This window comes from Pristis pectinata, chromosome 3, assembly GCF_009764475.1.
Source record: "Pristis pectinata isolate sPriPec2 chromosome 3, sPriPec2.1.pri, whole genome shotgun sequence".
In the NCBI taxonomy this organism is placed as follows: domain Eukaryota; kingdom Metazoa; phylum Chordata; class Chondrichthyes; order Rhinopristiformes; family Pristidae; genus Pristis; species Pristis pectinata.
In genome coordinates this window covers 38184911-38212359 of record NC_067407.1, presented here as the reverse complement: position 1 = coordinate 38212359, position 27449 = coordinate 38184911, and the positions used below count along the sequence as shown (strand labels likewise).

The following is a 27449-nucleotide window of genomic DNA, read 5'->3' as shown; positions in this document are numbered from 1 at the left end:
CTTCCTCTATCAGGTCATCCTCTCCCACCGAATCTAAAATGAGATATCAGTTTTTGAAGGGGACTGCCACAGAGGTGCTGTCTACAAACTCTTTATAACTCCTATCTATTTCCTGCTCGCTCTCCCTAACCAACCGAAGGTCATCGAGCTGCAGCTCCAGACTCTCAATCCGTTCCTTGAGGAGCCGCATCTCAGTGCACTTTGTGCAGATGTAGTTATCGGGGAGTCTGGTAGTCTCCCAGGGTCCCCACATCTGACACTCCAAACATAAGACCAACCCTAGATGCATCTTGCTGAATACCACTGAGTTCAACAAATAAACTAATAACTTACCCCCTCTCTATTAGTCTCGCCTCTTTCCCGCTCTCGCCGAAGCCCATTGAGCCAAAGCCTAACCCACTCTGCTCCCTCTCACTCAGCTGCCCGCTCTGACGCTCCCCGCTAGATACGTTGGTCTGCTATTTAAATCGCCCGCGCGCTTCCGAGTGACGTCACGTGCCTGCGCAGTCACTTGCCGCTATCCCGAATGCTAGAAAGAAAAAAAAATCGCTCCTCGTTAATTTCCGGCACTCTCCGCTCTCTGGACGCTGGAAAAAGAGTAAGTGGGCCTCTGTTTACAGCCTTGGATTTATCAAATAAATTACAGGGGATGCATTTTAAAAAGGAAAACCATGTTCTGAGAGCTCAGTTTTATTTACACATACAAATAGAAAATGATAGAAATTCTTGGCAGGCCAGGAAGCAACTGTGGAGTGAGAAGCAGAGGCATTGCTTCATTTAATGAGTATTTCCAGCATTTCTGTTTGTATTCAGATTTTCAGCATCTGTATTCTTTTATTTTTTAATTAATTCACATGCAGTTCACCACTTTCTCTGTGATGTATAGGCGACCCTCACATTATGGCCGTTCCAAGTTATTTACTCTTACTCACTGGAAATTAAACATGTTGGATAGTACCTATGATTGGATTAATTGCATTTGAAGTGCAAAAGGAACAGCATTGATAGCGAATGACTAATCTTATAAAATGTTTCCTTGCATTAAAGGAAACCAAGGTTTCGTTCACAGTGTGTCTGAATAGTCACTGCTGTGCAAAAGCAATTATAGCTAAAATAAAGCAAACTATTGCATGGTAGATTCACCTGAAAAGTAACATCAGTATCGAGTATCAGATTTCGACAATTGGTAGCACCTGCACATCTACACTTTTATGAGTTTAAACTCCAACACTACCATCATTTTGTCTGATTTCCCAGACAAAATTGATCTAATTTCCAGTGAACAAACACGTTTGTCTAAATAACATGTCACAGAGTAATTATTGGCTTTTCAGCCATTTGGGATCTCTCAAGAATATATTCAAGGATTTCATAAATGAAAGATATTTTTTCTACCACCTTTAAAATTTGCTACTTCTGAAGTAATTTGACAGAACTTTATTTGTTATTTTAAAGTAAGTCTTTACACTGATTCAATGTCTTAGCTATAAATAAACTGCTCAGCATGAATCTTATCTATACAGATATTAAGTTCGGCTTTAAGTCTGCTTATTTGGCTAAGCTTTAAGGGGTGCAGTAATCAGGGTGTTAGAGATGGCCACAATGCTGAGGAGGGTAAAAGGTCTCCCAGGTTCTGATCTTATGATCACTGCTGCAGATCTGAGTGAGGATGAAATAACCCTTAGTGTTAGCTTTTATAGCGTTGAAATCAAAGAAGGAAGACGGGCACCTGAGGTCAATGGATTTTTATCGCAGGATATCAGCATTAGAAGAGGGAAGAATATTGGGTAAAAAAAGGACATCCAAAGGCTACCAACATTATAAAATACTAAACTATATAGGACTTAATAAAGCCCATGTTCTTTCTTTGATTTCTGATGGATTAATGCTTTGTTGTATCCCTCACAATGTTTTCACATGGCTTACCTTGCACTATCAAATGCATTTGTAATGTCTTGGGATTGTATTGCGTCTGGACTGAACAGGTATATGGGCCATCATCACTGACTTCAACCTTCTGAATCTGAAGACTATATTCTTGTTTAACGCTTGATACGATTGAAACCCGTGGGTCCACAGACCATTTGTCGTTCCCCGCAAAGATGATACTGGATCGGTTCAACCATGCTCCCTTTGAAGCACCATCTTCAAGATAGCATCTATAAATAATGAAAGAAATCAACACATTTAATTTTACATAAATACAAATTGATTCTTTTTGTTTTCATTTTTAACAGATCTCATACTTTTAACACGAATAGTGTAACATTTGAATAGTGCAACACTAATTTTTCAGCACCTTCTACCCAGGAAAAGTATGGTAAGATGCAGAGTGATGCTTCCTCCAATTCAACAGACTAGCATGCCTTAACCTTTATATAAGGCTTAAATGTTGTGTCAAAAACTATCCACTACCAGTTAGTGGTGTACTGAGTACAGTTTGGTGCATCGGAGTCAGGAAAATTCACTTGAAACTGTTAAAACTTAATTTTCCACAGAAGCCTTTCAGCTAGTGTCAACTGCAGTCATTTATCATATTTGTCTGATTTTGATTTGGAATTGGCATGGGTGAAATTCAATTTTGGGGCTGGTGCTAAAAAGACCATTGTGAATGAACTGATACTCCTAGAGAAAAATCAGCAATTGTGCAAAACAAGCATCACCCATTCAGTGGCAGCAACCTCACTTAAATGGGAAGTAAAAATGAGTTGGTAATAGCAATAATACATTCCGTTGCATTGAGTTTATCTGCCTGGCGTATTGAACATGCTCAGCCTACACAATCTGCCATATTCTTCCCCAGAGAAATGGGCTGAAAATGAGGAAATTCTCATGATTTACTAGGACCTTTAGGGTATCATCTACAATTTTGCATTCAAATGCCTTTAACATTATTTTAATGTAACCTTAGCCTATGATAGAACATACCTGATTTTGTTTCCATATCATTAAATCAGGGAAGCAGCTTAGGAAACAGTAATTAATATTCTGCTGCTTAAATGCTTTGATGAAAAAAAGTTAATATCTAGCTAGGATTGTGATTGTGAGTTTTAAGAGTAAATGCAACAGATGATAAAATGCCATGCAGAATTAGAATATAACTGTTCATGATCTCCTGGAATGAATTCTTACGTTGGAAGGTAGTTCAGTCAAGGATGCATAATCTAAAAAATATAGGTCAGGAGTTTTGCTCAATTTAGTTTTTGGATGTAAAGGAAACTAGGCAAGATCTTTTTTAAGGTGGATTGGCTGGATAAGGTGCAGAATGGAAATATCTGGAATAAATTGACTTAAGGGAATACTTTTTGCTCCAGGATCCAGACTCCCAATTTCACAAAACAGACAGATAATCAGAGTTTACAAATGCACAATTTCCTGAGTAGTGCACCCAGTGAATGTTGCTTCTTGCAGGGGGCACTGGGACAGTGAATCAGACCTTACATGCTTTCTTGTGTTCCTCCATTCTCATTAAGAAACATAGAAATAATCTTCCAAATATAAATTGTGCTAAAACAATATATAACCAATTTATTTTTTAAAGTTCAATTTTACAAGGTTCTACCAACAGCAAATGAATGAATGAATGAATACCTCTATAATTAGGTTTGGTAATATTGGTTGAAACAGCAATGCTAGCTGGGATGCCAGTAAAATTTATCACTTTGAGTTCTGATATGGGAATATATTTTTCACCTAAACAAGGAGAGATCTCAATCTAAGATTTCCAACAACGCAGCTCTTCATCAGCACTACACAAAGTGCTAGTTTGTATTATCCTCCACAGAACCCATTCCTATTTCAGTAGGCTCCTGCTAAAGTCCAACAGGAACCTGCCAGAATGAACACAAATGATAATGCATCTAATGCATCAAAAGTTCCTCCCTCCTCACCTCCAACCAAGGCACTAGTTGGTCCAGACTCTTCCCAACCCCACTTACCAACATAGGTAGTTCCGAGACCGCAGACACCAATCTTTTCAGTCCCCAAACATCCCCCTCCTTCTCTCACCTGGTTGACTCCAGTCACTGATCAGTCCAGATGATCCACCCACCCCCAACCCACCAAAAAGATGAAGTCCCAGTTGGGCCTACTGCCGCCAGTTCTCATATCTCCTCTTCGAATCTCCTCCCTTGGTCCCCACAAACAATTTTTTTTATTATTTACAGAGAGAGGACCAGAACTAAAGTGATGATTAGTGCCTGCCTCAGTCCAGTGCATCCATCTGGGTTCGTAAGCTTTCAGCTTTGTGTTAATTTCATTTGTATGGGCCATGGGTGTGGGACCCTTCACTTTCTCTTCCAGGCTATTAACCCAACAGGGCCTTGGGGTTGCATGTAGACAGAAATTTTCACACCTAGATGATCAGTTGTGATATTGTGCAGGACCACCTTGGAAGTGGTACTGAAACAGATACGTTGACTAGGATTGGAGCCTGGAGCCTGGAGCCTAAGATAGGAACTGGCAGGAACTGCTGTCCAATTTAAGGGAGATTGGTCTGACCTTAGCATTATCTTGGTAAGGATTAGTACTGACAGTTCATTCCTCTTATATCCCCACCAAGATCAGTCAATGTCTCATCTCAACCCCCGAAGTTTCTCAAAATTTTAAAGGTCTGTTTTTACAGACCATACTACTGACCTTGAAAACTGTGTCAGAACCAAAGGATGTTCAGCCCCTGGATTTTCAGTGCTTGGATGTTCATGCCACTTTAGAGCTTGGATATATCCAACTTTCTGATTCAATGCACATTCTACAGAATTTTCAATTTTGAAACAGTTTAAAACTGGCCATGTTGGGCAGGTTGTAAAAATGGTGATTAATAGGAAGTATAAATATATTACTTGTGGCAATGAAATCATCCAAAGAACCAAGCCGCTAGTGGGATTACTATGAAGGTGTGCTGCCTATCATTTTCCATCTATTTACACAAAGAAACATAAGTAGTGTCAAATATCATCAGATAACGCTCTACCAATGGCAGGGCGTGCCAGAACATTTTACCTATAGTTTCTGTCGCGTAGATGTGTAAATAAGTCCACAGTTGCTATTGCCATCTTGTGTGTGTTCAGAGAATCATCCTTCATTTTGATGAGTTATCGAAGTGCTTTATTGCTGAAGGGATAATTTACTGAACTGCTGTTTCTGGTGGACAGTCTCACATGCCTGAAGTTACTTTTAGAAAGTCAGGTGCACATTGTTTCAACCATTAACTGCAATGTTCAGTTAAACCATGTTCATGCACAAAATTCTGATAAAAGTCACTGGCAAACAAGATTCCCTTTTTTAGGTACAAAGCTCAAAAATTGCTACATAGAGCTCTTCAGCACATCAGATCTAATTTTTTAGAAGTCTTGATGACAAAATTGACAGTAATCACCATCACTGCAGCACAAAAGTAGTCTTGACTTCTGGACTTTACACATCCTTGGTTAAGCACAAAAGATGTGGAAACTGTTGTCAATGATATCCTGCTCCTTCACACTATGCACGACTGTAGTTATCATAGAAGGCTTTCATCATGAAATCACGGAAATGAAGAGAATTTCAACATTTTATCCACTATTCTCACTGAAAATATCATTGAAAAGGCTAAATGTTACGGATTCAGATACAACTAAGTTTTAATTGGTGTGCTAATCAATAATTATCACTAAACATTATCTGACTGGAAAAGCTAATTTCATGTGTGCAGTCTAACTCACTCAGGATAATTCTTTCAAAATTCTGATTAAGCTAGACTACTATTGTGTGTATCTTTCAATCTTTATTTTACTCTATGTAAAATATTTAAGAAACTAATTAAAAATTGGAGCTTTATGCTCCTGTTTTTTGACCTTGCTTAACTGTTGCTGGATGCAGGAGATTCCATATTAATGTCAGGAAAGGGGCAAGCCACAGCAACACCTAGATCTTTGAGGGCTGACTTCCTTCAAGTCAATGGCAAGTGTTGTCAGTTCACCAGTGATGCAAAATCCAGCCAATAAATGTTGGGGCCATAATTCAAACATTGAAAGAAATGATCACAGTAAAGATAGCAAAGCATTTCCCAGGAGCATTATTCGTGTTCTACAAGATTCAGTTACAAAGCAATCCCGAAGGATTTTTAACTTAGTGAAAAATTATGAGTATAATGCACCAAAATAATAAATAAATTTGATGGCTGCATACATTAGAATTGATGAAACATTTGTCAAAGTATTAACTCATTTGAAGTGAACTCTGTCATTTGTAAAATAGTTTTCTGATGACTGAATGAAGCAGATTAACCCGGGAAAGTTCATGCTTTTTTTAAACAAATTCTGGAGGTCAAAGCAATTTTATGCATGTGTCATGTGTCAGAATGCAGACTGTGAATTATACACACACATACTTTGACATATTCAATTAGAGAATGCAATTTATTCCTGATTTTTTAGGAGAACTGCAGTCCATCAAAGAGAGCCAAGGAACATACGCAGAGCAGCTACAAGTGCTATAAATCATGTCTGTCACTACTGATAACTGCAAAAATGTCAAATCATTAGCATCTCGCAGTTAAGTAAAAAGCACATAGCATATTCCACTGCAATATTCTCAGTTTTATATCTTGTAAGTATAATTGGCCAAGTACATTTCCAAAAGCACATCACAAACACACATGGACAGTGCTGACAAAGCCATAGACCCATTTCAATGGCCCTTGTTAATAGCTAAAACTTTATCTATCTTGTATGAACATTTTGTTTTTATTTAGTTTGAGGAAGTGAGTAGCCCTCAAATAAAAGACATTCAGATCATCATAAAAAGTATATGCTGCAAGATTAAACTGCCTTTTCCTCTCATTCAAATGTTTACTGATATGCAATGTACTTCCTAATTTTGATTTTTTATTTTAATTTTCCAGCATTATCAACAGGGGAATTGTTCAATTTCAATTTTTACATCAACCGATAGCTCTCCCTCCCTACCAAACAGTTTGCACATTCAAACTGCAGGTCAGGTCAATGGCAAAAGTAGGGTTCCACCAATGAATCAGCATGGAACAACTAACTCAATATGACACAAAAATCAAACCTGAGAGCCTTCTAGCCCTTACTATTTAATCCAATATCAGGGTACATCAACCATGCAAGTTGGGTACAATGATGGAAGGTTTGTCATATCAAATCAAATGAACCATTTTAAAAACTAATTAGGTAACTGTGGTGCTTTAAGTAACCATCCTGATATTACTTTAGTCCTCATTTTAACTCTGGTTAAGCTTTAGCTGATTGGTATTTATGTGAGTAGGAAACATAGTCCTTCAATATGAGTCTGGACTACCTTAAATTGAGAGTTCATTAAAATCTCACTTTATCCTGATTGTCCTGACCCTACTAACTAAAGAAAGCCTATCTTTTTGGCCTCTTCCTTTTCCTGCTTCATTCTGTCAAGCAGCTAACAATTGGAAAGAAAACATTTCCCTTCTCAGGCTGGAATTGCAATTAGCAGTCAGGTCCAATGATATCATCAGGACCCAACAGCAGAATGTACTGAAGGACTTGCCAGTTTTGGCTGGGTCTCCTTGTTCCTTCCGTAACGAAGCAAGTTAAAATCCAAAATGTTGCAATCCTGGTCAGCCCTGGCAGGTTTTCATCTTTTCTGCAGGATACCTTATTAATGGACAGACATACTGTTAACTGTAAAGTTGCTATGCTATGTTATTTTTGTTATTTTAGTACATTTTCATTTTAAGATGTGTATTTCTCCTTTAAGACTGTGTAGAGTTCTGAGTATAGTCACAATCTTGGAAGTGGCAATAAAGAAGTCAGCCACTGCTTAACAGTGAGTCTGCATAATTTATCACTGATATAAGGATCAAACATTTGCAGTTTAAATTGGCAACAAGGATAATTTGTTTTCATACTGGCTTCATTGCTCCTGAGGTGACTCATGAGGCCAATGTGGAAACTGAAGGGAAAGGAGATTGTTCGATGGGCTGGGCAAATGGGTAGTTTGTGAGGTGGCCAGAGTTCCTAAGAATCAGTAGGGATGTCATATTTCTTCAAGGAAGCTTTGAGCACAGTCTAGAAAATTTTTCTCAGTGTGCTTGGCAATCTCCTTTCACAACAGAACTCAGAATAAAGTGTCTGTTTCCTTGATCATGCAAACAAGGTGGCCTGTCCAACATAGCTGACTGAGTAACCAGGGCCTCACTGATGAGGATGTTGATTTGCTCATCCTTGTAATGAATTTGAAAGATATTATGGATATAGAGCCTTGAGATGCCTGGTGTCTAGGTCTCAGATACATAAACAAGAGCAGGGAATCTGCTGCCCAGCAGACTATGAGTTTTGTGCCTGGTTGGTCTGAGATCTTGATCTTAAAATAAAATCTTTGCTTCAATCAACTAAAGGCTGGGCAGGAATGTGGTACATGAAGTAACTGTGCTTTGTCATACAAGACAAGAAGTAAGGTAAGCAATTGTTCGATATTGCACGTAAATGAGATAATTTGCTGGAAATTGTGAATTTGCTCTCCCTTAGTGAGAATTGAAAATGCAGATCACCGAAGGATGACTATATTGAAACAATTTCAATAGAAAGCCCTTGAAAAGTATATCTAACTCTCTGAGTTGTTTGGGTTAGAAATTTCACTTTCAGTGGACAGAGCAGTTGATGTTGAAAGAGCATAGATATTGTAGAAATAAAATCAGGGAAGAAAGTAAACACCAGGGCAGGACTTAGCACTTGAAACCATCAACAGAGAAAAACTGCCAGTATTAAATGAGACAAACATAACCCAAAACAGTACTTGTGACGACAGCTACACTTACAAGCAGAATGTCCTGCAGAAGGAAAACAATGTAAGCCACGTGAAAAAATCAACCACTTTGTGACAGTTTGTTGTTCTGTAAACCTAGTACATCGGAACTTACACAGTAAATGTTGAAGTCAATGCAAAGATCAACAACAATTCTTATGATCTCAAGTACACATTTGTATTCCAGCACACTCATTTGATCTCTAAGCCATGGCTAGAAGTGAACATGTGAATCAATGTAATAGTTGATACCAGTACATTTATCAATGTGATGATAAACAAACTGTTAACAATCTTTACTGTTGTCCTACTCTAACTCAGCAAGTTAATGCTAAGGTATTTCCTTACAATATTACTCTAACATTGACAGTTCTGAGGTGTTTTCTTTTAATCAAAAATTATGTTCAAATTGGAGAGTAGTAACCTTTCATTCTATGTAATCTCAGGTGCCTGTAGTATTTTTCTGACATTCAATAGAGCATCAGCTCTTTGCACTATTAGAGAACATTGATCCTACAACCTACATCTCTTGTCACAATGTTGCAAAACTGCCTATTGGTTACATGAGCATCAACGTAGTCCCCCAAATTATGACACTGAGCAAAATCAAACCTGCAACAAAGTAAGATGTTGCATATCTCTGTACGTGACAGCAATTCAGTTACAAAAATGGAAATACTTTATGGAAACAGTGTCCTTTCATTATGCCCCACTTATATAGCAAGATATACACAAACTTTGAATGCTTACCTCAGAACTTCTCATCCCACAGACACTACTGGAGGCATTAGTAGTGATCTTGCAAGAATCACTAGAGTTAGGAATGGTTCCGGAGGACTGGAAAATCACAAATGTCACTCCACTCTTTAAGAAGAGAGGGAGGCAAAAGGCAGGAAGTTATAGGCCAGTTAGCCTGACTTCAGTGGTTGGTAAGATGTTAGAGTCCATTATTAAGGATGAGGTTTGGGAGTACTTGGAAGCACATGATAAAACAGGCCAAAGTCAGCATTGTTTCCTTAAAGGAAAATCTTGCCTGACAAATCTGTTGGAATTCTTTGAGGAAGTAACAGGCAGGATAGATAAAGGAGAGTCAGTGGATGTTGTTTACTTGAACTTTCAGAAGGCCTTTGACAAGGTGCCGCAATGAGGCTGCTAAACAAGATAGCAGTCCATGGTATTACAGGCAAGATACTAGCATGGAAAGAAGATTGGCTGACTGGCAGAAGGCAAAGAGTGGGAATAAAGGGGGCCTTTTCCGGTTGCCGGTGACTAGTGGTGGCCCGCAGAGGTCGGTGTTGGGTCTACTATTTTTCATGTAATATGTTAATGATCTTGATGATGGAATTGAGGGCTTTGTGGCCAAATTTGCGGATGATACAAAGGTAGGTGGAGGGGCAGATAGTGTTGAGGAAGCAGGGAGTCTGCAGAAGGACTTGGACAGGTTGGGAGAATGGGTAAAGAAGTGGCAGATGGAATACATCGTTGGGAAGTGTATGGTCATGCACTTTGGTGGAAGGAATAAAGGCATAGACTATTTGCTAGAAGGGGAGCGAATTCAGAAATCGGAGGTGCAAAGGGACTTGGGATTCCCTAACGGTTAACTTGCAGGTTGAGTTGGTAGTAAGAAAGGCAAATGCAATATCAGAATTCATTTCAAGAGGACTAGAATATAAAAGCAAGGATGTAATGCTGAGGCTTTATAAGGCATTGGTCAGACCACATTTGGAGTATTGTGAGTAGTTTTGGACCCCATATCTAAAGAAGGATGTGCTGGCATTGGAGAGGGTCCAGAAGAGGTTTACAAGAATGATCCTGGGGATGAAAAGGTTAACATATGTGGAACATTTGATGGCTCTGGGCCTGTACTCACTGGAGTTTAGTAGGATGAGGGGGGATCTCATTGAAACCTACCGAATATTGAAAGGCCTGGAAAGAGTAGACTTGGAGAGGATGTTTTCAGTAGTGGGAGAGTCTAGGACTAGAGGCACAGCCTCAGAATAGAAGGACATCCCTTTAGAACAGAGATGGGGAGGAATTTCTTTAGCCAGAGGGTGGTGAATCTCTGGAATTCATTGCCACAGATGGCCGTGGAAGCCAAGTAATTGGGTATATTTAAAGTGGAAGTTGATAGATTCTTAATTAGTAAGGGCATCAAAGCTTATGGGGAGAAGGCAGGAGAATGGGGTTGAGAGGGAAAAATAAATCAGCCATGATCGAATGGTGGAGCAGACTCAATGGGCCAAATGGCCTAATTCTGCTCCTATGTCTTATGGTCCACTATTCATACAATAAGCTGATCTGTTTAAAGGTGGATTCTGACCGGTTGCATCAGTGCCTGGTATGGAAATTCCAATGCACAGGAATGCTAGAGGCTACAGACAGTGGTGGACTCAGCTAGTTCTATCACAAGTACAGCTCTCCCGACCATCGAGGACATCTGCAAGAGGCGATATCTCAGGAAGGCAACATCCATCATTAAGAACCCCCACCATCTGGGCCATGCCCTCTTCTCATTGCTGCCAACAGGCAGGAGGTACAGAAACCAGAAAACCCACACCTCAAGGTTCAACAACAGCGTCTTCCCCACTGCCATCAGGTTCTTGAACCGACCTGAAAAACCTTAATACTACCTCGAACTATATTTCTTTTTCCTCTCCCTCAACTTGCACTAATGTCGTTATGTTTATTTTGTTTATATTGCTGTGTAAGTTATGTATAATTTATGTTAATTTAAGTTCATGGTAATTTATGTGTGTCATTTTTTACTGTGCTGCTGCTGCAAAAAGCTAATTTTCATGGCATTTATACCCTGGGTATGTATGCTCATGACAATAAACTTGAACTTGAAGGTGCTAATATGGTATCCTGTAACCACAATTTATGGATGCTGCTTGATATGCTGAATTCTTACAGCATTTTGTTTTTGTTTCAGATTTCCAGCATCTGCAGCTTTTTGCTCCAATCATATTGCTGTCATGAGCTTTGCAGCTTTCTTGATAGATGAAACAATTGGTTTTCTTGGTAATATTAATCATCTTTAGGGACAGTGCCATAATTTTCCACTATTCAGCCAATCTGAACACTCTTCTCACATTTAATTTGGAACATGCCACTAAAATCATGCATTGTTCATGTTTGGTATATTAGATCTTCTTACTCCATAATTATTCTTCATTAGCTGATAATATAATGTACCATTACTGTGCAACAGAATAAGATGACTATTTACTGTTAAATGCTATTAATGAATGTTTTATGAAAAAGCTTCATAAGTAAATCAAGATAAGTTGGTCTCATTATCTTGTTTTCATTTTCCACTTTTGCTGTTCACACTTGCCAGTCAAAAGGGAGTCCTATTTCTGCTCCATTTCCACTATGTTATTTCTTTACTGAGCACTTATTTTATTTATTTTTGTTAAACAAAATAGGAAGGCATGTGTTGCAATGTGAATAACATTCTATCAACTCAGCAGTAGTTTATGTTATATATTCATTTAAATTATTTTGATCTATTCTGGGAGATCATGTAATTTTATAGCCACTTTTGATGAAAATCTGATAGATGGTAGTTGAAGAAAAGTTTGAAATTTATACCTGTACCTCTGTACTTTTAAATGTAAATAGCCTTTTGCTAACAATAAACTTGAAGACATGAGTTATGTTGAACAAAGTACATCATCATGAATTAGTATTTCAATGTCAGCATCCAAACAGCAGGAATTCTGTGCAATGCATCAATGCACTCCCACATACTTATACTCACAAATATCCTTCTGTATCACCAATAACAACTTGCATTTACATTGTACCCTCAACAGAGACAAAATGTGCCAAAATGCTTTATGGAGGCACACAAGTCTGTATGCCAAACCAAAGCTGGGTGGATATGCTAGGAGAGGAAACCAAATATTTAATCAAATAAACTGGTTATAAAGAAGGTCCTAAAAGAGGTGAGAAGCAGGAGTATTCAATGTGGGGATTTTGAAGCCTAAAGACAAAGCATACCTGCTAATGATGGAACAAGGTAATACTGGATCGAATATAACAAGGAAATATTGAGTGGGCTGAAGTATACTTTGGAAGTAATAAATTAATTTGGTCTGGAAATGAGAGAAAAAAAGAGAGAACTTCAGAAGCAGACTGACCAGGAAGTAGAGAAAGTAGATGTAAACAGTCTTTATGGTGGACAGAATCCATGACTAGAAACATAACTCGAGCTCAAATAGGACTTGAATCCCCAAGTTCAGGATGAGAGTGGCTCCCTAAAATGTTTAAACAACCAGTCAAGTTTTGAGGCTTGTGGAAGGGGCTGAAAAGGATGGCTTTTCTCTCATAGTTTTACAAGAAGAGTGGCTTGCTCTGTAGAATTATTTTTTTAATTTTAAAAGTAAAATAATTCCGATCGGAGAAAGTATGTTTCTGTTGTAGGCTAAATTAAGTATTGTTTTTAAGGCTCGGATTACCCTTCCACAAAAGTCTCTATCAATCAAATATTTTACAAGTAAAATTATTCCACTTAAAATGGCACAGATATATTGTTGAATACACTCTAAGCTTATCACCGTTGACTGTTTCAAGTTACAATGACAATTTTAATTTATATTGTGTCTTTAACATAGCAAAACTGTCCCAAAGGAACTAACAGGTACATTATAAAACAAAAGAAAAATTGACACTGAGCATGCAAGGAAATATCAGGGTAGATTATTAAAGGTTAGATTGATGAAATAGGAGGAAACATAGATAGAAAGACAGGAGTTTTGGAAGGAAATTCTAGAGTTTAGAATTTTGGCAACTAAGGACACAATTGTCACTGGTGGAGTGATTAAATACAGAAAAACGCAAAAATCTGGAATTGGAGTAGTAGAAATATCTCAGATATCTAAGGCTGAAGGAGATTACAGACAATGGGAGGGATTTGAGAACATCGATGAGAATTTTAAAACTAAGGTGTTGCTTAGTTGAGAGCCAGGAAGCACAGAGGCGATGATTGAAAGGGCAGTGCAAGTTAGGATATGGACAATGAATGTGATATCGAGTTCATGTAGGGTAGAGTGAGGTAGGCCAGCCAGACATGTTCAAATAGACAAGTTTTGATGTAACAAAAGCATAGATGAGGGTTTCAGCAGCTGATATGCTGAGGAATGGCTGGCTTTAGAACTGGTATGAACAGTCTGTTTCAGTTTAAGACCATTGCTAATTGGTGAACAGGAAATGAAAATTGTGGAGTAAACTAAGACAATGGCTTTGACCTTTCCAATATTTATATCAGTCTGATAATTTAAAATGGAGACAAGAAGAGTGAATATTAGGTAAAGACAGATGTCATCAGCATACAAGTGCAAAGTATTGTTTTGCTTTGAGATTATGTGGAATAGCATGGAGATGACAAACAAAAGGCCATGGAGGACAACAGCTGAATAACAGTAAATAGACTTTGGAAGAGGATGATATGGTCAACATAGAACAGACAGGCTAAGGAGGGCTAGATTAACTTTTTCAAAATCACAATCATGATGGCCATTTGTGACTTTGATCAGAGTTCTTTTGGTCCTTTGACAATACTTGAAACGTGATTGGAGACACTCAAATTGAATTTCGAGCATGTGATTAGAAGGCTAAGCATGTTCAAGCACTTTGGAGAGTAAGGGACAATAGTTCAAAAGGGTAGAAGGACTAACCATCTTTCTTTAGAGTATAGGAGTATTGACGGCAGATCAGAAGGAACTAGGGAGGGATCTGAGGAGGGAGAACCATCAATGACAGCAGCTAACAATCTTAATAGCATTCATCTAGACAAAGAAATCTTCACAGTTCTTCAGGGAAAGAGGCATAGTTCACCAGTCCTGTCTAATGATTAGGTAAAACATAATCTTCAATTTCATCTCAGAGCAGAATCCGGGCATGTGGAACTGAGAGTTGCAGCAAATAGGCCTATCTCTGGTTGACTATCATAATAATTTATAGAAATGTATCCATTACAGACCTGTATTAGATAGATGAGAGTGAATACTTTCTATGCTTGACCATACTGAGGCATGGAGGAATATGAAGTGAGAGTATATAACACTAATTCAAAAATATTAAAATTGCTGGCATAAAAAATACAAACCATTCTAAATGTATGGTGCATATTCATATAGAAACCAACCCAGTGTCTGTAGTGTTATGAATCTCATCATAATGGCACAAAGACCACAGCATTGCAAAACATGACCTGGATGCACCTTAGGAACCTAGAACCCAGGCACCAGTCTTAATGAAGCTTGAACCAATTTTCTTTCAGTATCTCTTTGGATATATTTCTCTTTTTATACATCTGGAGGAACAAGTAGCTCAGACAAGGCATGCTTGATAAATAACTTTGTTTCTTAATGCATTGCTATTAAAATCAAGACTGACGCTCCCAAAAGAGTATGGAGGAAGTGTTTTATTATTGGAGGTGCCAACTTTCAGACTTTATACTGAGGCCCTGTGTGCTCACTCAGACAGATACAAAAACTGAGGAATTATTCCCAGAACATTGTGGCTACCTCACAGCTTCAGTGACCCGGGTTCAAATCTGAACCCTGGTGCTATCTGTAAGGATTTTGCACATTCTCCCATATCCTAAAGGTGTGAGGGTTGATAGGTAATTGGCCACTAGTGCATAAGTGAGTGGTAGAATATAGGGAGAGGTTATGGGAATGTGGGGAGAATAAAATGGTATTAGTATAGGATTAGTGTAAATGGGTGATGAATGGTTGACATGGGTTCAGTGGACTGTAAGTTCTTGTGCAGTATGACTCCAATCCTGACGAAAAGTTATCCTTCCATCAACATTTCTAAAACAGATTACTTGGTTGGTTTTGTCTCATATCTCAATTTTCAGCGCATGTTGTATCTTGTGAGCAACTGACACACTGTTTGGCCCTGCCATTGAATCAATTGATTTCATTTGGAAAGCAGACTACAGCAGGAAAGTGCCTGCTAATTCTGTTTTGTAGCATAATCCACTATATTCACGTAACCTTACATGCCTCTTCCTCCAATACATTTCCTTCATGAACTAAAAAGTTCTACTGCTTTGTTAAAGTCCATCTGACCTGCAATCACAGGATATAAAGCTTGAGCACAAATTTCAGCCTGATGCTTCACTGCAGGACAGAAGAAAAGCTGCAGCATCAGAGCTGCTGCATTTTGAACGGGATCGAGGTCCCATCTGCATCTGAGATGCTGGCATTACAAATTACCAACTGTGACACATTTCAGTAAGTACCAAACTGAGTGTAAAGTGCTCTGGATACCAGACTTAAATCTTATTAAAAGAAAGCAGATGTATATTGCACCTGCACAATGATTCTGGACAGGACTAAAAGTCATCTATAAGGAACATTAAACCACATCTGAATATTGCTGACCTTTATCATACAATTGTTGGTAACTAAAGGTCTTGAGAACCACTTGCCCATTTAAAATAAAGAATAAAAAATAGTAAAACCTCTGAGTTTGAAGGAGGACATTACATTTTTCCCTAAAGCTCAAGTAGAAATATTTTAAAAGTCAGAGTCCAAAAAAGTTTTCCATGCCAGAAATATGCATTAAGCATGTTTTGATGCAAGAGAGATCCAAGGTGGTGTGCACAATATAATAGGTCTTGCACCTTTCACATACACAAAGGCATTTCACTCACTTACAAGTGGAGCAAGGCAGGTAGCTTGCAGATTGCACACGTGGGCAATGGCAGAGAGAGGCCTAGGGTTGGGAAGCTGTTGGTGGGTTGGGAAGCTGTTGGTGGGTTGGAACCCTGAGAATTTCTTTCAGGGCATCATGTATGCAGATAGGGATTTACTCTTGCACAGCACAGAGTAGCCAAGGCACCATTCTCAGTGAGTGTTCAGGAGAAAATGGAGGGAACAGCAGAGCAAGACTGCAGAACAAAAAGAATAAAAATTAATGTTTGTAAATAGTAGCTACAAAATGATAATTATATTAGCATTGCTGAATGTTATGTTGGTCCCACAGGATATATAAAATAAATCAAAAGCAAGAATCACCTGTATATGAATGGAAATGCAAGTTTGCTTTAAAAGGCTTTGAAGATGCACTACTTTTAGGATCTCAGTTAAATCTAAGCAACATAATTCAAAATGAACAACGGTTTAAAATTGCTATTTCTTTGCATGTAATATTATGCTTCCCTAAACCTAAGGGACTTGATAATGTCCTAATAACAGCTACCAGGCAAATACTTATCCAATGCTTGCATTAAATATAAATGAGATCAATGAGTAAATGACACAGAAAACTTAAAAAACACACATTAGCATCCCAGAGACAAAACAAAAATCCTTCAAAAATAAGCAAGCACAACAAGACCTTGAAGGTAACACTGACAAGAGCAGAAACAATTTGTGCAGTGTATCTTCAGAACTGTTGTTTTATCTCAGGCTACAAGTAGACAGTAGACCCTTAAAAATCCCAATTAAAGGAGAAACACCATATAATCATAGAAACAGCAACAATGAAACAGAACTTACTTTACATTTTATATGCAGCCAAATTTCTGATAAACTTGATCCCATTTTTCTCTTTTCCTGTACTTTTCTTGTAATTTATTTTTGAATGCTTATCCTATTCATTAAATATTATGATTGTCTTATATTGCTAGTTGGTTCCAACAATAGAAACTATATTTCTAAAATACTTCACATAAAAAAATTCTATCAACCTTACATTTAGAAGAAATTGAAGACTTACAGCAGCTACCAATTGAAGTAAGCTTTCACGATTCATCCAATATATTTTCTCAATTGTTTCTATGTCACCCCAAAATTTCTCTGCACCACAAATTACTAGCTTTTTAATGTCTTCATAAGCATTCTTTCATATGATGGTGATGAATGTATGTTGTGTTTCCAGTACTTCAATGTATTTGTTGTAATGGGATGTTCAAACTCCAGCTGTGGCTCAATCAATACCTTGTATGGATTCATCATCACTTCCTTGTTTTTATATCTAATGTCCTGAATCCATTTATTTAAAAAAAAATGAAGTTGTGTTTTAAAATTTCTGTACCTCTAAACCCCTAGAAGTTGTCTCCTTGACACTGGGTGAGTTAGCACTAATTAGATTGCATTTCACCTCCATTGAGCTCACAAGTGTGACTCTGTGCTTCCAGTCATTTATTACTTTAATTCACTGTCCCACTCCTACTCTGGATTCTGTCCTCTGCCTCCTACACAGCTTCACTGAAGCTCAAAATAAGCTCAAGGAACAGTAACCCAGCTTCTGATGAAGTACATTACAGCTTCTAGGCTCAACACAGAATTCAGCATTTTCAGACAAAGAGCATTTTCAAAATTGTTGCTTTCTGGCATCTACAATATTTCCAGAATCTACAATATTTCCCTTCTGTGGTTTAATATAATTATTGTGTTTCTCCTGCTTACATCATTGCCAAACTGATATTTTTCATCTTTATGCATCCCATTTACTATCTTCTTTCACCTCACACAATTATGCCTTTTGTCATTTAATCTTCCCTGCCGTCCACCCAATTACAAATGATACCTTTTATTCTTTCCTCCCCTTCCCCTTTCTCTGCACTTTAGATCCTCTTTAGGTTTAATCTTTCTCAATTACAATGAAAGGTCATCAAACTTTAACATAAGCTCAGTTTCTCTCTCCACAGATTCTGCCTGACCCATTGATAAGTTTTTTTTAATTAAATTTCATTTTTCTAGCATCTGTAATGTTTTCTTTTTGGGGACCCTTAGATTTTTCTATTCCTGTCCTGCAATTATTCTTTTACTATTTCTCTGTAATTTCTCAGATAGAATTTTCCCTTTGATCAAGGTTGAACTCCATTTTCCATTAACCAGTCCAACCAGCCAAAACCATTATTTGCAGACTCCACATTGAAACGCTGATTGGAACCAGTCCTGGATTAATACACCCACATCCAATGAAGCTGAGAAGTGCACTGGTGACTCACACCAGCAGGTTTCATGAAGGACACAGTTACTGAGGGAGGAGCTACACATGTTTTTGTACATGTTAGAAGAGGCTCTGGTGGAGCCCTACTCTATCTGCATGATGTAAGTTATCCATGCCAATTTGTCTCAGTGCCATGACTGCAAAATCTTTGTATATGCACCTTCTATCAGGACTTCTGAGGATTTCCTCATTAGTGTGATTTAAGTGGGAGTAACTCCAGTTGTCCTGTGCTCTTGCTGAAAGTACCTTGTGCTAATTCACATAATGTGTACAGTTGTTAAAAGGTAGGGGAGCAGTGAATCCAGTCACTGCTGGATGTCATTATGTAACTTGGGAAGCTTCTTTCAGGTGTTTCCTTGAGATCAAGAAATATTTGCTTCCTTTCCTGTTCAGTGGGTTCTGAGACAACTGAGGGAGCCAATGTGCAGACTTTGCCACTGGTGGGGCAGGTGGTACTTGGCAGAGTGGGCAGCTGGGTAGTTTGGGAGTTGCACTCCTTCTGTCATATTTGCAGACCTTCTGTGTGCTATTGATGCTCAGATGCAAGGTTCTCAGTGCAGTTCCAAATGCTCCATCTGCCCTTTGAGCAGTCACGGGCTTGGGATTCCCAGAAATCAGTTTGGGATTTTGTACTATCTCGAAGAGGTTTTGGTAACATCCTTAAATCTTTTCCTCAGTACACCTGTTCCTTACTGTGACAGAGCTCAGAATAGTGTCTGGTTTGAGGATCTGGTGTCAGGCTTGTGAGTGACATGGCCTCCCACTGGAGCCAACTTAGTGTAATTAATGCTCGGGATGGAGATACAAGAGATGCCACATGCTGGAATCTGAAGCAAAAAGCAAACTGCTGGAAGAACTCAGTGCGTCAAGTAGCATCTATGGAGGCAAGGGGACTGTCAACATGTTAAGCCTTAATGTTTGGGGATGTTGGCCTGGGAGAGGACGTTGGCATTTGTCCACTAACTAGCCAGTGGATTTGGAGAATTTCATGGAGGCAGCATTGCTGGTATCTACTCAGCACTTTGGGTTACTTGCTGTAGCTAGCCCAAGATTCAGAAGCATATTGGAGGAACAGAGCTCTCTGCTGCTGGTTGACCTGTTGGGATTGATGTCCTGATCTTCAAACAGCTTTTTCCTAAGATTACCAAAGGCTACAATAAGGAAGGAGATGAATTAATGGAATGTATACAAGATGCTTTTCTGGATCAATATGCCAATGGAACCAACTCGGGAAAAGTTCTGCAGAAGGGGTTTCAACCTGAAAATTTAACTGTTGCTCTTTTGATGGATGCTGCCTGCCTGCTGAGTGTTTCCAGCATTTTCTGTTTTTATTTTATATTACAGAAAATGTTATTTTGGATCTTATTTTGTGCAATGTGAACGGGTTGATTGATGATCTTGTTGTCAAGGAGCTGCTGGGAAAGAGTGACCATAATGTGATAGAATTTTACATTGAGCGATTCAGTGCAAAAGCAGGGTCTTAAATCTAAACAAAGGAAACTGCAAAGGCATGAGCGGAGAGCTGACTGTGGCTGTTTAGGAGAATAAAATGAAAGCAATGATCTTGGACATGCAATGCAAAATAAAATGCATTAGTTGCAAAAGGGACGTAATATTTAAAGGCACGAAAAATCAAAATGAAAAGTGATGCACATGTGACTGACAAGAGGAAGTATTAAATCAAAGGATGGGGCTTATAAAATTCCAGAAAATGCAATAGGCCTTGGGAGGATTGGGAGGATATTAGAACTCAGCAAAGGACGACCACGAAGTTAGAGTCGTAGAGCCACACAGCATAGAAATAGGCCCTTCAGCCTACCTGGTCCATGCCGACTAAGATTCCCATCTAAGATAGTCCCATTGCCTGTGTTTGGCCTATATCTCTCTAAACCTTTCCTATCCATGTACCTGTCAAGGTGCCTTTAAATGTTGTTGATGTACCTGCCTCAACCACTTCCTCTGGCAGCTCATTCCACATATGACCACCCTCTGGGTGAAAAAGTTGCTCTTCAGCTTCCTCTTAAATCTCTCCCCTCTCACCCAAGATCTATTTCCTCTAGTTCCTGATTTCCCCAACCCTGGGAAAAAGACTGTGCACATTTGCCCTCTCTATGCCCCTCATGATTTTATACACCTCTGTAAGATTACTGCTCATTCTTCTGCACTCCAATGAATGAAGTCCCAAACTTGCATGTAATATCAAAACAACTAAGAATTTTTACGGATACATAATTAGGAAGAAGGTAACTAAAGTAAGTGTGGGATCTTCAGAGAATGAAGCTGACGAATTAATGACAACAAAGGTATGGCAGATATGTTAAATCAATCTTTTCCATCACTCTTCACAGTAGAGAACACTGCAAATAACCTGGAGATAACAGATGGGCTAATTTCAAATAATATGGAGGAAACTGTAAAATTCCCAATCCCAACTGTATGAAGTAGCACCTTTAGTTTTCCAGAAGTCACTTGATAATAAATAAAAAGCCCAAGGTATTGGAGCAAGTGTGTTACCATGGATTATAAACTAGCTGTCGCAGAGAACTGGAATAAATTGGTCCTTTTCAAGCTGGAAAGATGTAACTAGTGGAGTACCTCAGGGATTGGTTCCTGGCCCTTAATTGTTTACAATTTACATTAATGACCTGGTGGAGAGAATGAAATATAAGGCTTCAAAGTTGGCCTTATCACAGTTGCTGATGAGTAGATTGGAAACCTGATGAACTAATTAGGATACATAACCATTACCCTGAACAATATTGGAGCCCTAAGCAGGAATAAATAGGCCTTTTTTGAGTGGCAGGCAGTGATGAATTGTGGTGCAATAGGAATCTGTGATTGGGCCACAGCTATTCACAATATATGTCAATGATTTGGATAAAGGAATTAAAAGTAACATCTCTATGTTTGCAGATGACACAAAACTGAGGGCATTGGGGGGGAATGGGTGGCAGTTAGTGGGGAGGGGGAGTGTGAGTTGTGAGGAGGATGCAAAGAGGCTCCAATACAATTTAGAAAAGTTGGGTTAATGGTCAAATGCATGGCAGATGCAGTTTAACGTGAATAAATATTAGGTTATTCAATTTGGTTCAGAAAACAGAAAGGCAGACCTGTACACCACTCACTGAGAGGAGCATTCAGGTGCAGCAAACATTTATGTCCGTCTTCAGTGCAAGAGGATTTTGGTACAGGAGCAAGACTATCCTGCTGTGGCTGGGCTAACAGGACTAGCAGGTGAGGAGTTATTGGGTAGGTTCAGCCTATATTCACTGGACTGTAGAAAAGTGAAAGAGGATCTCACAGAAACCCATAAGATTCAAACAGAATTACACAGAGCAGGTATTCCTGATGGCTGGAGAGTCCAGAGGTAAAAGTCACAGCCATGGGATATGGGATATTTCTTCACAAAGGAGATGGAGAACCTGTGGAATTATTCACCAAGCAAGGCAGCAGAGATCAAGACATCAAATATATACAAGAAGGAGCAAGATATATTTCTTAATGCCAAAAAGATCAAGGGCAATGGGAAGAAGACAGGGACCAAGTATTGAAGTGGATGATCAACCATGATGAAGGAGGCCTGAAAGGCCAAATGGCCTACTCCTGCTTCTATTTTCTAGGTTTCTAAACCTTTCTAACCTTTCTATTCACTCTTCTAGCACTTCCTTTACCTGTAAAACACAGAAGCCAGTACAGTTTGCGGTTATTCAGAACAGCTATTTACATACACAACAGGAATAGAAGTTCCTCTCTGAAATGGGGAATAAATTAGAAGAATGTAAAGAAAATTATGAAGGTATATTAGCTTCCATTCCTTAGATGACAAATAAGCAAATTCTCCCTTTACTATTATGTGTGGACCACATTAAACTCAACATAATTGATTCATTTCAGTTTATAGTCAGCAGGATTTCAGTAGAATATGCATTTCATTAAGAGTTTCAGAGTAGTAAATTAACTGTGCATGAATTCTTCTGCTTTGTACTCTCATACTATAAAATTGCTCAATACAAAGTGGGCCAATTAAATATTTGCAGCTTCATTTGTGGTGATTTTTATTCTTTGAACCCTGCACCAAACCTTTTTAAATTGCAGCTGGATGAAATGCACACTTATCTCTGCTTAACAGTGCAATTATTGCAGTAATTAAAGTAGACATGGTAATATCAAATGCACTACAGTATAGATGCATTCCTAATCAGGATATTACAATGCACATTAAATCAATGCTGTCTCTTGTTAGTAATCTCTTAATTTTTCATTTCTTTATGCATACTTTTCTCTCCAGCATTTTGGAACCAATATGTCTTCATTTAGCATGCTTTGTCAAAATTCTTTTCCCTCTTTATTGTGCATTTCATTATTGTCAAAGACACAATTATTTAAAATGAATCTTCAGCATTTGAAGACCACTTTTGTTTTACAGAACTACACCTCACTTTCCTGCCATATAGTAGGGTTAATGCATAAATGCATTACTTGACCTTGCACTAAATGATTGCATCCTGGAATCTTGATCAGCTGAGTAAGTGGGCCAAGGAACGGCAAGTGGAGTTTAGTTCAGATAAGTGTGAGGTGTTGCATTTTGGAAAGTCAAATCCAGGTGGGACTTTCACAGTGAACGCCAGGGCCCTGGAAGGTGTTGTAGAACAGAGGGGCCTTGGAGTACAAGTACATGTTTCACTGAAAGTGGAGTCACAGATAGTGTGGTGAGGAAGGCTTTTGGCATGCTGGCCCTCATAAGTCAGGGCGCTGAGTATAAAAGTTGGGAGGTCATGGTGCGGTTATACAGGATGCTGGTGAGGCCGCACTTGGAGTATTGTGTTCAGTTTTGGTCGCCCTGTTATAGGAAAGATGTTATTAAACTGGAAAGAGTGCTGAAAAGATTTACAAGGATGCTGCCAGAACATGAGGGACTGAGTTATAGGGAGAGGTTGGACAAGCTAGGAGTTTATTCCTTAGAGCGTAGGAGACTGAGAGGTGATCTTAGGGAGGTGTATAAAATCATGAGGAGCATAGATTGGGTGAATACACTCAGTCTTTTTCCCAGAGTTGGGGTATCAAGAACTATAGGGCATAGGTTTAAGGTGAGAGGGGAAAGATTTAAGAGGGTGGTATCCATGTGGAATGAGCTGCCAGAGGAAGTGGCTGATGCAGGTACAAAAACAACTTTTAAAAGACAGTTGGACGGGTACATGGATTTGAAAGGTTTAGAAGGTTATGGGCCAAACACTGGCAAATGGGACTAGCTTGGATGGGGCATCTTGGTTGTCATGGAGCAGTTGGGCCAAGGGGCCTGTTTCTGTGCTGTATGACTCTATGACTGTACTCTACGGAAGAATGCAGGATTTACTTCTGGTCTACTCTGTTATCAGATTTCAGATGGAATTATTGCTGGAGTGTGACAATTTGCCTCGGCTCCTTTGGATGAATAAAATGGAGAATGAATGAGTTGGGTTTCTGCTCTTGATTACTATCTGTTAGAAAGTACACATGTTGGATAAAGCATTACATGTTGGACAAGACATTACATGTGACATCCTCCAGTTGAATAACTTGCCAAATCTCACTGGGGTAAACTGAGACATAAAAAGAGATCTCTTGGATGAAGTGCTAAAGGGCTTGTGAATTTTTAAACCAGCATGATGCCATGCCCTCAGGGAAGAACAGAAGAAAATCACAGGTGGTGAATGCGAGAACTGAAGCACTACAGGCAACCCAGGTATGCATGGAAAAAGATTTTCTCCTTATTTTCCTGAGATACTTATTTCTGCTGCTTTTGCTAAAATTGAATCAGTCCTCGTGTATGACAGCCTTGATACATTTCCTGCTTCCTTGTGATCAGACAGGTTCTTGATGCAAACTGTGAGCTGTCTATTTTTTTCCATGCTGCCAATTCATAGTTCTATTCCGGATTTTGAAATCTTTAAAAAGGATTTTTTTTAATGGAATCTCAGTAGGCAGCAGGTTATTCTCTGCCCACAAATTAAATTTTATACCTTCACTTCACTTATCACCTACAGTGATGACTGAAAATATGAATACTACTTGAAAGGAACTCAGATCCATAGGAAACCGATAGATGAAGATTTATGTACCGATGAGATAAACTCTTATGACTGAAAATTCTTGTTCAAAAAAAAGATGCTTGCATAGTGGCTCATATGCACATTACTGAGCTATTAAGAAAAGAGCTGAAATTTGATTTCATGTCTGTGAATTATTTGTTATCTTCAAAAAGATGGTGTCAGAACAAGCACACTGGGCCAGCTCTTGCTGGTGAGATCCCCAGCCTAGAATCACAAAGCACAGATTCACCTTGGATGAACGTAGAAGACCAATTTCACCGGTGTTCCACCTCCTGGAATCCAGCAGCATGGTTTCAATGGATGGTCAGTTTTGGGCGAGGAAGCCCAATCCTGAACCAGGGTATAGAAGCTTTAGGTGTGTGGGGGAATGTAAAAGAGGAGTGGGCATTGCATTATTGATTCAAGGAAACCATCACTGCAGTAATGAGGAAACAGGTAATGAAGGCTCTTCCAATGAGGCCTAAGGGTAGAATTTAAGCCTTAAAACAGTCAGCAAGAGATTAAGGAGCAGATATTATAGGAAGATCACAGAGAGGTGCAAGAGGAATAGGGTTATAGTAGTAGAGGATTTCAACTTAGCCAATATTAACCGGGATCACCTAAATTTGAAAGAATTAGATGGAATTTTAAAGTGCATCCAAGAAGAGCTTGTTGTGCAATTATGTAGATAGTCCAACCAGGAATGAGGCAGTGTTAGACTTAATCCCATGGAATGAAACCAGGCAAAGGATAACATATCAGTGGGTGAGATGGTTAGGGATAGTGAGTATAACTCTGTAAGTTTCAAAGTAGTTATGGCAAGGGATAGGGTAGTTGGAAATTAAGTGTCTGAATTGGAGGAAGTCTGATTTTAATATCATTAATCAGGACTTGGCAAGTGTACGTTGGGAGCAGCTACTTGCAGGTAAATCTACTTTTGGGAAGCGGGAGTCTTTTAAAAGTGAAAGAGTGAAAATTTAGAAGCAATTTATTACTATAAAGGCGAAGAGTAAGGATGGCATGTCTGGGGAAGCCTGGATATCACAAGATATTTGAGGATTTGATAAAGGACAAAACAGGTGGGTACAGAGCACTGAAAACGGGGGAAGATCTTCAGGAGTATCAATAGCGTGGGGGATTCTTAAGAAATCAGGAGGGCAAAGAGGAGTCACAAAATGTCACTGGTAGAGAAGATTAAGGAAAATCCCAAGACATTTTATAAGCAGGTTAAGAGCAAGAATACAATCACAGAAAGAGTGGGACCTATTAGAGAACAAAGCGGCAATCTGTAAGTAAAGCCAGATGGTGTGGGCAAGGTCTTAAAATAAATACTTTTCATCTGTATTCACCAAGAAGAGAGGCGTTTAGTTGGAGATTTCTGTTGACATGGTGAAATTCTAGAGCATGTTAAGATTATAAAGGAGGACGTGTTAGATGTCTTACCTGGTGTAAGGGGGATAAGTCCCCAAGGCCTGATGGGATATAGCCTAGGCCTCTGAGGGATGCAAAAAAGGAGATTGTTGGGATCATGACAGAGATATTTAGCTCTTCCCTGACCACAGGTAAGGTACTAGATGACTGGAAGACAAGAAATGTGATACCTTTATTCAAGAGGACAGCAGGGATAAGCTGAGTAATTACAAGCCAGTGCATCTAACATCTGTGGCGGGGAAATTATTAGAAAAAATTTTGAGAGACAGGATTAATCAGATTAATCTACAGGATTAATGAAAAGAAGGAGATTGGAATGTCACCATCCACCCTGATAACCTCCAATGTACCTGAACCCACCGTCACCATGGCAGACGTAATATCAGTCTTCCAGAGAGTGAACTCACAGAAAGCATCTGGTCCAGATGGTGTTCCTGGCCATGTCCTTAGGTCCTGCGCAGATTAGCTGGCGGGGGTAATTGCAGACATATTTAACCTCTCCCTGCTTCAATCTGAGGTTCCCAGCTGCTTTAAGAAGACCACTAGAAAAACAACGTAATGTGCCTTAATGACTACTACCCGGTGGCTCTTCCATCCACCATCATGAAATGCTTCAGGAGGTTTGTTATGGCACGCATTAACTCCAGCCTCCTGGACAACCTCGACCCAATGCAATTCACCTACTGAAAAACAGGTCTATGGCAGATGCCACCTCCCTGGCCCTACACTCATTCTCTGGAGCATCTGGAGAGTAAAGACACCGCAGTTAGACTATTGTTTATTGACTACAGCTCCACCTTCAATACAATAATTCAAAGCAAACTCATTTCCAAACTCCTAGATCTGGGACTCAACACCTCTCTTTGCAACTGGATCCTTGACTTCCTGACCAACAGACCACAATCAGTAAGGATAGGCAGCAACACCTCTGGCATGAGTATTCTCAACACTGGTGCCCCACAAGGTTGCATTCTCAGTCCCCTACTCTACTCCCTATATATTCATGACTGCATGGCCAGATTCTGCTCTAACTTCATCTACAAGTTTGCAGATGATACCACTGTAGTGGGCCGTATCTCAAATAATGATGAGTTGGAGTACAGGAAGGAGATAGAGAGTCTAGTGACATGGTGTTATGACTACAACCTTTTCCTCAATGTCAGCAAAACAGAAGAGCTGGTCATTGACTTC

The 27449-nt window shown here is 39.1% G+C and overlaps 1 protein-coding gene across 2 annotated transcripts in view; it reads right to left on the bottom strand.

Moving 5' to 3' along the window:
* The window catches only part of negr1 (neuronal growth regulator 1), a 386601-nt gene that overhangs the window by 166884 nt on the left and 192268 nt on the right, over positions 1–27449 (bottom strand). For both annotated transcript variants that reach the window (XM_052010858.1, XM_052010857.1), the window contains exon 2: positions 1927–2159. In XM_052010858.1, coding sequence (XP_051866818.1) covers positions 1927–2159 — 233 coding nt within the window. The remainder of the gene's footprint in view (positions 1–1926; positions 2160–27449) is intronic.